This window comes from Halichoeres trimaculatus, unplaced genomic scaffold (assembly GCF_033239565.1).
Source record: "Halichoeres trimaculatus isolate MK-OKI-2021-1 unplaced genomic scaffold, fHalTri1.1 fHalTri1_scaffold_10, whole genome shotgun sequence".
Taxonomy (NCBI): domain Eukaryota; kingdom Metazoa; phylum Chordata; class Actinopteri; order Labriformes; family Labridae; genus Halichoeres; species Halichoeres trimaculatus.
The window spans coordinates 34,336,187-34,347,553 of record NW_027437187.1 but is presented as its reverse complement, the minus strand read 5'-3'; the positions used below and the strand labels follow the sequence as shown (position 1 = coordinate 34,347,553).

General features: G+C 40.1%; 1 protein-coding gene across 1 annotated transcript; it reads left to right on the top strand.

Annotated features, from left to right (window-relative positions):
* Positions 1-2,191: 2,191 nt before the first annotated feature.
* wee1 (WEE1 G2 checkpoint kinase) lies at positions 2,192-10,375 on the top strand. Its single transcript, XM_074678626.1, has 10 exons — positions 2,192-3,148; positions 4,393-4,604; positions 4,935-5,001; positions 7,146-7,318; positions 7,633-7,901; positions 7,991-8,080; positions 8,178-8,263; positions 8,354-8,524; positions 8,757-8,902; positions 9,416-10,375. Exons 1-10 carry the CDS (start codon positions 2,660-2,662, stop codon positions 9,570-9,572), a joined length of 1,860 nt encoding a protein of 619 aa, XP_074534727.1. The 5' UTR covers positions 2,192-2,659; the 3' UTR covers positions 9,573-10,375.
* The last annotated feature ends 992 nt before the right edge of the window (positions 10,376-11,367 follow it).

The window sequence follows — 11,367 nt, the reverse complement described above, 5'->3', positions numbered from 1 at the left end:
AGCCCTAAACCTCTTCAGTAAGTTAAATATCTTAGAATACGTCACCTAAAATTAATGTTTTGTAAGAAGATGAGAGTAAACCTGCTGGTATGAATGTGTATGTTTACAGATTTAAAGCTTACACAGTGATGATTTAAAAAAGTAGAAGTGATCAAAACTTATATTTCTAGTTACTTTGCAGATTTATTTCAGCGTTTAAGACAAATGTTATACCACAACTTAAAAAACCTAAACTGCTATGATCATCTGGAGGCCTTAACCCTCAGAATCCCATGCAGTTTCATGACATTTTGCTCCTGTCACTGTCATCCTATTTTTCCTGCAAACAAAGTTTAAAAGCTATAAATCGCTTGAGAAAAGATTTGCTCTTAGTTTACCCCTTTAAAAATTAAGAAAGTAAGGAATTTGTGTACACAACACATTTCCAGGTGCCCCCATCTTAAGGAACATATAGAAAATAGTGGTGGTGGCACTATATTCAAAGAGTAACAAAAAAAATTGTCTATTTTGATTTTTTTTTACTCCCTGTGGACTCATTTTCACTGCAGTATTAAGTCCTACACCTCTCTGTGTTCAAGATTAATCAATCAAATTGCAGTAAATATTACATTATGTACAAAAGTCTGCATGTCAAAGCCATCATACCAGTCTGCAAAGCAGCTTTCTGACTCAGCAGGAATTTTATGCCCGTAAGACAACGCCATGGGAAGCAAAATTCAAAGGGTTTTTGATGCTGTAATGCAGGATGTATGTCAATCATTCAGGACTCCCTGAAAGCAAGAAAAAGTGTGGAATTTTTTGTATTTTACAGAATTTAGTTAGAGTAAACGGTTTATTTTCTAAAAATTTTCAAAAAGACATGACAAAGTGTTTTTGATGTAATCATCTTATCTTATGGGGTCTGTTTAGACATGTTGCTAACACCACTTCTGATACACTCAGATACCATCTAAATATTGAGAATATGAAGTTGTTAATTATTATTATTTTTATTATTATTTTAATTTATTTTTAGTGTTTTCCATTTTTTGGATTGGGCAAGTGGTTTGTAAATGCCAGATATTTCAAATTTGTGGTAATTAGATCCTGGTGGACGGATTGGTCACCAAAAAAATCCCCTTATCATAGGATTTAAAAAACCTTAAAGTACAACAACATAAATACTTTTTTTTTAAGTACTGTGTTTGTTTGGTTATTTTAACTTGTCTTAAACTGAGACCAAAATCAATTAACACAGTGAAAGTGGTGAATTCAACTGAAACCATGCATCTTGTGGCAACTGACACTGGAAGTAATACTGAAGATGCAGTTGTACTGTGATTAAAAGGTCGTAATTTTGGCTTTATTTCTTCAGAATTTCAAAAGAAACTCAGAATTTGTCCTCAAAATTTTTTTTAAAAAATCTTGAATTATTTTCTGGTCTCTTTTTCTGACTGTGAAGTTGCAATCCTGAGATCAAAGTATGAACTCAGCGGAAGAAAAATCAAAGTCTGACTTTGCCTTGAAGGAAAATAAATAAATAGATAATAATAATAATAATAATAATAATAATAATAATAATAATAATAATAATAATAATAATAATAATAATAATGAAATAAAAATAAAATAAAATAATGAAAGAAAAATTGCCTTGAAGGACAGAAACTTGATTCTTAGAATTCAGGGGAACAACAACGAAAAAAAATCTGACATTGATATGAGAATAAGACTAATCGTAACCCTTTATTGTGACTTTTAAGTTTTTTTTTTTATTAAAGTCACAATTTTAATATTATTTGTGAAATTCAGATTTTTTTCTGTTCTGCTGCTGTTTTTGTAATTTTTCCTATGGTTCTAATATAGTGTAAAATCTGATAAAGCAGTTATATTGCAGTTTTCAGGTGGTTTGTTTGGATATTTACCCATTTGCTTTTTTAATAACTTGATAAAACATTATTTTTCTTGTGTAAAACTGAACAGAAGATGTTTTTGTGCTGAGTTATGATAGCGGTCTTTTTATGTTTTGATTGCTTCTTTGATCACTCGGGCTCAATAATGGACGCATTGTCTCAGAGTTAATGTAATTGTGTGACTCCGGCCACATGAAAGGCACGCGTTCGCGCCAGTTTGTTGGTAGGCGACCGATGACGTAACGCCTCCTGAAACCTCTCAAGCAACGCCCATCTTTCAAAAATCGGGTACTCGCTCTGATTGGCTGTCCGGGAACATGTGACCAACGGTCGCGGGAAGTCCTTTGCCACGCGCGTGATAGGAAGGGGTTAGTTCTTGACTCATTCAAAGTTTTTGTAAACATTGGTTAGGTTTTAGAGTGGAAAGACGTGTTTCTCTGCCGTGGAACAATCACGGAGTTCGTGACAGATTGTGAAACTCGACGGAGGTGAAGTTTGGGGTTTGTTTTTTTAATCTGAGACTCAACTTTTGGACCCCGTGGTCTTTACTGCTCTGGATGGGCGTGTAGAAGTTAGCAAACAAGCTAACATTTTCTCCGCTGTTATCGGAGCTTTAACCCTCTCTCAAGAGTTTTGGCTCTTTCAGAACCGTACCTTAATTTTAAGGTATTTTCGTAGTTAAAGTTTGTAAAACACTCTGTGGCGGTAGCTAGGGGGTTCAACCGCGTGTTTTTCCCGTCGACGAAGCCGGGGTTTAAATCCAGAAGATGTCCAGCTACAGTCGCCATCGACACGGATCTCCGTCTTCGAAGTGTCGCCCAATCCGACAGAAACTACAGTTTACATCCAGCGATGGAGAGGATGACCCCATTGAGGATGTTAATAACAGCACAGGAGGAGAGTCCGGCTTCACGGAGATGGACTCCCCCATGCCAGCGCGGAGGGACACTGTGGACAAGCGGCTGGAAGATGGCAGCAGCCCCCTCAACCAGACCAGCGGGGACGACGACGTGGAGCTGTGGGACGAGGAGAGCTTTGGCTCCCCGTCCCACCTTCGGTCACCGAGCAGTGTTATCTTCGCTAACTGTTCCCCATCACCGAGGAAGATGTCCAGGCTGTACGGAGGGTCACCTGAGCGGTCTTACAGTCAGGACGACGGGGAAGGATCCAGCTCCCCGATCCCGGACTGTCCCGACACACCTCCGCACAAAACTTTCAGAAACCTGCGGCTGTTCGACACACCGCACACACCAAAGGTCAGTATCTGATGCTGTTCACACTTTCAGACCAACTTTGTGATATTGTTGATATCTGACAACATGTTGGGGCTTTTTTCTGCAAAAACACCTACAAACATGATCGAAACTCGGGGATCTTCCAGTTTCGTTGTCTGTTTTCATCCAGACACATGGGATCCCAGCAGTCAAAAATTAGAGATAAACCAGTTCAGATTTTTGCAAGAGCATCAGACATCCAACTCTAACTCTAATGTAACATATGCATAGTATTCAACACCAAACCGCATTTTAAAATGTGAATTAAGCATTAAAAGCAGCGTTTTAGCACATGTGATACACAGATTTACCTGTTTCTGCAGGTTAATCATCTTTGTAGATGCAAGAATCTGTTAAAAGTTAAACCATTAAGCTGAATACATGTGCATATTTCCTAGTTTCCAACCCAAACAAGTTATATTTTTGTTGCAAATTTCTGTGCATTTGCAGAAACTCCTGCACACTTCACTTTTAGCAGATTAAGACTCTTAAAACATGGGTGTTTTAATGCAAAAAGAAGAAGAAATCACAGAATAAGGGACACAAATGCAGTATTTTCTGTAATTGGTGAAAACCTTTTTATAAAAAATTCTCATTAGTTTGCAAATTTGGTGACTTCTTCATTTAAAGTCAAGAAATCAGGTCAAACACATGCATCGTTACTGATTCTGCACAACCTCTCAATGTTTTTAATCTGAAATCTGAGCCAAAGTGAAGGAAATAATGTCATTTTCAGCTTTTTTGACTATGCAAATATGACTCTTTCAATTGTAAAGAAGTCGTAAGGTTTTTTAAAGTTAAAGTTGCTGGACATTTCTCCTGACACTCCTGGTTTAAACACCCGGTGCGATTCTGGAGAGACATCAGTGACTTTAAGCTTACATAAGAATAAACCGGGTCAGATTTTGAATTCAAGGGAAAACTTGTGCTGTGTCAGTTAAACACAGTGACCCACTTAAAGCCGGCTGTACTCTTGCATAATGCTCTCACTGTAGTAGTCGACCTGCCAAGTGACTCAGCGACTGGGAGTTGAATGTCTGGGCATGTCTTTCCTGCTCTTTAATTTCTGCATTAGTTTAAATTTGAATTCTTCTACAGCCTTTAAAGTCAGATCTACCAACCTCTTATTGATTCTGTATAACTTAGCTTTTGGAAGCATCACTTTTTATCACCTTTTCTTTCTTTCTGCTCACAAACACTCTAATCTTCCTTTTTGTCTTCATCAGAGTTTGTTGTCCAGAGCGAGAGGCTCCGGTCCGGGATCCTCCAGAAGAGTGGCCCTCTTCAAGAATGTAGAGCCTGCAGGAAAGTCACTCACAGACAGCAGCAGGAGACAGCAGACCCCTCTGGTCAACTTTAACCCCTTCACCCCCGACTCCCTCCTCATCCAGTCTGCCACGCAGCAGAGGAACAACAGGAAGAGGGCGCACTGGAATGAGTATGTTCACCACATGTTTTCAAACATGATGCATGTGAAAGATCTGCAGGTTGTTTGAGTTTTCTGCAGAAAGTCAGCATTTGTCAGTTAGTTTGCAATCACCTGAGCACAGCTCACCTGTAACAGAGCTGATCAGTAAACTCACTGTCTCACCTCAAACCCATTGTTAGAAAACTTGATACGTTACAGCCGTTGACTGAGAACAGGAGGTTTGGCTGGAGACCAGGACCTCATGGTTACGGCTGAACTCTGCCATGTGCTTGTGAAGCCCTCAGTGCTGCCCCCTAGTGGTTAGAATGCTAACAATACATCTATTGTTTGATCTTTCAGCTCCTGTGGTGAGGACATGGAGGCAAGTGACGGAGAGGGAGAGGAAGAAGTGCTCCCACCATCTAAGGTAATAAACAGGGTGTCCGCAGGATCTTAAAAAGTATTAAAAGTTGATAAATCAATTTTGGGAAAATTAAGGGCCTTAAAAAGTATTAAAAAGTCTTAACTGTGGTTTTATGAGGTATTAAGTTTCATAGGTATTCAAGCTTTAACTAAAAAAATATCCATAAATATTTATTTTCCTCCTTGCGGCTGTGCCCTGATTGGGACGTTAAACATTCAGCCAATAAAGTTTTAAAATAGAAAAGAATAGAGTTACTTTATTGATCCCAAACTGGAAAAATGTTGTGTTAACAGCAGAGTCAGTAGAAAAATATAAAAATAAAAAAGAATAGAATAAAAACAATACAGAAAAACTCTAGTTACAATCAAATACAACAATAAGGATTGCTGGTATAAACACCAGCTATAAATTAACGTCATCTCTAGTTTCATAAAGAGAAATTAAATACAACATTAAAGCAAATCACACAATCTCCGGCACATGTCCTAAATTTAAAAAATGATTAAATAATTTCTAATTTTCTTCAGCAAGTTGGCCTCAAATAACTGCTGTTTCTTGTTGTAGGAGTGTGGATAAACCTGCCTTTAGTTTCATTTGTTCTTTCAAGCTTTAATCCTCCTCAGCTTACATCATTTCTGTAAAAATGTAAACAACTGTTAAAAAGTGGATGCCAACAACAGCTGAAAGTCGTCATAATGTCTTAAAACTTTTTAAAATGTTTTTGAAAAAGTCTTAAAAAGGTATTAAAATCAACCCCAGGATTTTAGCATATACCCTGAATAAAACACTCACGTTATGTTCACAGTCAGGAAAAGTTTTCTTCTGTTGGTTTATCATGTTGCCTTCAAAAAGTCAGAAAGTAGAGGGGGATGTTTCTTTCAAAAAAACACCAGTTAAAGGTTAAAAAACTTAAATCAGAAATGTCGCAGGCTAATGAAACTGTTGACACTTTTCTATCTTTTTGCTGTCAGAAATAATAAAAAAAATTTTAATAACTCAAACGATGCAGGATCTTGAAGATGATTTATAAACAAAGTAGGAGACGAAGAAGCAGATTCATCGAGTTTATATCACAAGAAAATTGTGAAATCTTGCACATGCATGCTCACACAACCAGAGGTATTTTTAGTACATGTCATCAGACGGGTTTGCACTGATCTGGTTATTGGTTTATTACAGAATCAAAAAGTTAGATTTGATGTATTTTTGTTTCATTTTAGTTGACAAATTTAGAAAAGCCTGAAGCAACTTAAACTTAATTCTTTGACTCATCCAAATTAACGGGGTGTCCTGGGGTCTTAAAAATTATTAAAAATTGATAAATCAGTTGTGGGGAAATTAAGGCCCTTAAAAAGTATTAAAAAGTCTTAATCATAATTCAATGAGGTATTTAATTTTATCAGTATTCAAGCTTTGACACCAGACGTATCCATGAATATTTATTTTCCTCCTTGCGACTGTTATAAACTAACCTGACACGCCAGACAGACAGTTCCCTATATACTATATATAGTTACATAGCACTGTTGTTTGAAACCTGACAACAAGCAAAGTTGTAGTTTTGTGAGGCACCAGCTACGTGTAGCGCTAGCAGCCCAACATATCTGTAGGCTAATGTGACAACAAACTCAGTTTGTAGAGTAGTTTATTAGCCGTCCGTATGTTGCACTGATAGAAAGCAAATAGCACAATCTCAAGCACATGTCCTAAATTTTGACAATGATGAAATCAATCTTGTTTTTTTTCTACAAGTTGGCCTTGAATATCTGCTGTTACTTGTTGTGGGAATGGAAGTGTAAATTAACCTGCCTTTAGTTTCATTTATTCTTTCAAGCTTTATTCCTTCTCAGTTTACCTAATTTATGTTAAAATGAAAACTACAACTGTCAGGAGCAGTTGCTAACAACAGCTTAAAGTCGCGATAAGGTCTTAAGACTTTTTGAAAGGATTTTAAAAAGGTCTTAAAAAGGTATTGAATTTAACCTCAGGATTACAGCATATACCTTGATTAAGAAAAAAAAATCAGGTGCCAACTCTTGACTGTTTTGGTTTCAAGACTTTTGTTTCATGTCTTTTTTAAGGTGTCTATGAGATAAGTGTTAATCAAACATGTGTGAACCTCCTCTTCTTCCTCTTCTTCCTCTCAGAGGATCACCATGATGGAGAGCAACATGATGTCCCGGTACGTCTCTGAGTTCCTCGAGCTGGAGAAGATCGGCTGCGGCGCGTTCGGCGCTGTGTTCAAGTGTGTGAAAAGACTCGACGGCTGCATTTACGCCATCAAGAGGTCGAAGAAACCTTTGGCGGGATCGGTAGACGAGTAAGTTCAGTTATAAAACAAACTGTGAGGCTCTAAATGTTTGCGGGGTGGGATTCTTTTAACTGTAAGATGTTAGATTTGGCATTTTAAGTCATCACTTTGTTTATTTTTCTTATGAAACTAGATAGTTTTTGGAGTGTTTTAGTTTTTCATTTTAGATCAGGGTAGTTTGAACGGTTAGAAAAACATTGTGCTCCAACTCATTGGCATCATTGAACAAAGAAGTGTGTAAAATGCATTTTCCCTCCTTCGCTCCAACTTCCTTTGCGTCTGTCTTTGATTAAACCGCTCTGTCTCCTTTTCTTCCTCCGCAGACAAAACGCCCTGAGGGAGGTGTACGCCCACGCCGTGCTGGGCCAACATCCCCACGTGGTGCGCTACTACTCCGCCTGGGCCGAGGACGACCACATGCTCATCCAGAACGAGTACTGCAACGGCGGCACGCTTTCAGACGTCATAGACGAGAACTACAGACGGCTCAGCTACCTGACGGAGCTGGAGCTGAAGGATCTGCTGCTGCAGGTCACACGAGGACTCAAATACATCCACTCCACGTCTCTGGTGCACATGGACATCAAACCCAGTGAGTTCACGCAGCAGAGGGAGTTATCCTGAGTTAGTTTGCTGTTTAGCTTGATCGAGAGCCTGATGAATGTTTTTCTTTTTTTCCAGGTAACATTTTTATTTCCAGAAAGACCGTATCCAGCTGTGACGAGTGCGACGAGGACGAAGGTCTGACCACCAGCGTTATCTACAAAATTGGTGAGCAGCCTAAACAGCTCTGCGGGTTTTCTTCTCCTTCCTTTAATTCAAAGTTTGATCCTCATGTTTATCGTCTCCTCTTCGCCTTCCTCTCCAGGTGACCTCGGTCATGTAACACGCGTGAACAACCCCCAGGTGGAGGAGGGAGACAGCCGATACCTCGCCAACGAAGTCCTACAAGAGGTTTGTCATTGCTTCGAACGTTTTGCTAATTTTTGCTTCCGAGCGCTACAGAAGTGCTGACGTTTGTTCCTCTGTGTCGGATCTCTGCAGGATTACAGTAACCTGACGAAAGCCGACATCTTTGCTCTCGCTCTGACGGTTGTGAGCGCCTCGGGGGCGGAGCCTCTTCCCACCAATGGAGACAAATGGCACGAGATACGACAGGGGAGGCTCCCGGCTATTCCACAAGTGCTGTCACAAGATTTCCTCAGTCTGCTCAAGGTAACAGACGACCTGAACTGTGTTGATTTATTCATCAGTTTGTTGAGTTCAGAGCAGGTTATTTCTCCCATTCATCTGTGGTTTCCTTCTGAAACTAGAAGATGATTGGTTCCCCACTTATAACTGATAATAATTCTTAAAAATCATCTCTGAACATGAATATTTTGGTTTCAGACTTGCTGAGACTTCATTGTTGGATCAGTTTTTCTAACGTTTTCCTTTCATCCTCCAGCTCATGATCCATCCTGATCCCAGCAGACGACCTTCCACCTCTGACCTCATCAAACACCCGGTGCTCCTCACCGCCGCCAGGATGAGCGCCGACCAGCTCCGAGTTGAGCTCAACGCTGAGAAGTTCAAGAACGCACTGCTGCAGAAGTAAGTCCACAAACGAAGCGGAAGAGACGCTTAAAGAGGAAGCTTGATCAGTTTGAGTTGTTTTTAGGTTCAATGTGGAGCTGTATTAACTGTCAGAAAGGTCAAAAAACACATTTTTATATCTTTAAAGATGGAAATGTTTTTTAAAATTAGAATTATGTAGCAGCTTTTTATTTAAGACATCCACAGTCTAAAATCTAAGATACAAACTGGATATTTAAAAGGTTTGAGGCTCTTAAAAGGTAAATAAAGGAAGTTTAGGTCACTTTAACCACAGGATCAATCAGTTTGGGGGTTTTCTGATGTCTTACACCCTCTAAGGTGAAAGATTTTTCAACACAAATTCACTTTTTTGTTGATTTTTCACAGAAAATGTGACAGTTTTTTTACATTTTGGCGTGTAAACTGCTTCAGATCTTTGTGAACTTTTCTCAGAGTTAATTTCAGCCTCAGTAGAAACAGTAAATCCAGTGTTGTCATTAACGCTCACCTCTACCTGTGCGTCCTCCTCAGAGAGCTGAAGAAAGCCCAGCAGGCCCGAGCCGCAGCCGAGGAGAAGGTTTTATCCAACGACAGAGTCCTGACCCGCTCCACGCTCCAGTCCAACCCCAGAACCTCCAGACTCATCGGGAAGAAGATGAACCGCTCGGTCAGCCTCACCATCTACTGAGACTGTGACAGGAGGTGAAACAGAAGGCTCATGGACCTTTTTAGAGACGTGCGGAGAGGCCTGTCGGTCGAGGTGTTGGGCCCAGAGAGTCCAGATGAAGCAGAGTGGACTCTCACCCAACTGGAAATCAAAGCATGAAGACTCATTGACTTTTCTTCTGATTAACTCTTAAAAAAAAAACAAAGGTAGACGTCGTACCTTTCTCTCATTCCTTCAGTTCGAACAGACGCCAGGCTCCGCCTCCGTTTCTGTCCTCGCACTTCCCTCGATCAGAAGCTGCAGTGAAGCTCTCTCCGTCACTGAATGTACTCGCCGCACCTTACTGCCTGTCAAACGCCTGATGCTGGGTACCGGAGGATCTGAGGACTGAGGGTTTCCGTTTGTTAAGGAGCACTTTGGAGGCACACGCTGGAGAAAAACTGAAAAACTGCTGCTATTCATGTTTGTGTGTATCAGGGTTTGGCCCGTTTCAGGTTCTTAAAGGTCATTGGCTCTTATTTTCACCAAGCAGAGAGAAACTGGATCATGCCGTTAGTGGAGATCATCCAGTTGATTCTGCTCTTCATCATCATCATCATCTCTGTAGTTTGGATGTGTAGTTTTCTTCCTGTTGACCGGTGCGGCCGACCCTGCCTGTAGCATTAGAACAATCACTGTCCCGTTTCTGGATCCTCACGTGTTCTCACTTTCCTCCCACCAGACTCGTCTTTAATGACTGTTTAGAGAAGAAACCTTCATCTTTTTGTTCCTTTAACCTCTTAACACAAATCTTTGTCTGTAAATATGTTCTTTTAATAAATTCTCACCACCAAAACTCTCCTTTGTTTCCTGTGAACAAACCTATGATTAGAGCTGAGACACTACAACAGTGTCAGTTTTTCCCGGTAAATATTAATTCTGAATATCAACGGACCAGAAATTCTCACACACAGGAGTTCAGTAGCTTAAGTAAATGGAGGAGGAGCAATGCTTGTTTACAACATGGAGCCAAATTACAGAAGTATTAAAAAGAGGAGGAAAAACAATAGAGGAGATAATGAAGCTTGATTAAAAGCCGTGATCTGACCTGAAAAAGATGATAATGGTGAGATAGGAACAGGGTGAATATGATGGAGCATAAAGTCTACTGGAATTGATAAGGGCTGTAATTAAAACGATAAAACTACTCTTAAGAATTAACATATGTAAATATGAAAAGCTACAGACTGGGAGAGAAGCTAAGGTGCCTTGATCTTTAAATAATTTAACATATTACTTTATCATCAGATAAACTTGCAATGCTAAGTTCATGTCCAGCATGGAAAATCACCTACTCTTCCACTCTCTCACAGTTACAATGATGTATTCAGGTACCTCAACATGGTACCGCATTGTTCTAGGTCAGTGGTTCTTATCCTGGGCAGTGGCGATTGCTCTAAGACTGCAAGGGAAGTTCAGCTTCTCCTAAAATGTCCCAAAAAAAGTGTTGATATGTTCTGCTGTATGTACATTTCATTGATAAAATCTGAGCTAGAGTTCCTTCATCTTTAGTTCAGAATCAGCTCCTATCACAGGTAACTGGCTCCACCTCCTTCTTGTTCATCCCCGCAGCGTCTCAGCGCTTTAACACAGTTGGACGCTGAGCGTCTTCTGACTTCAGCGGGGAAGCGTAGAGTGGGTTGTTCCACTGTGGAAACTGGACGGTCATTGGATAAACGCTGGGCTTTCTCCCACCCATCGGACGCTCAGCGTCTCTGGGGGTCTATGAGGCAGTGGGCTGGCCTGGACGCTGAGCTTCTACACAATGATTGGATGA

Excerpts from the sequence above, each read along its gene's own strand:
- wee1 (XM_074678626.1), top strand. The coding sequence starts at position 2,660 with ATGTCCAGCTACAGTCGCCATCGACACGGATCTCCGTCTTCGAAGTGT. Across the intron at positions 8,081-8,177 it reads CAGCGTTATCTACAAAATTG|GTGACCTCGGTCATGTAACA; the intron begins GTGAGCAGCCTA and ends CTTCCTCTCCAG. Across the intron at positions 8,525-8,756 it reads ATTTCCTCAGTCTGCTCAAG|CTCATGATCCATCCTGATCC; the intron begins GTAACAGACGAC and ends TTCATCCTCCAG.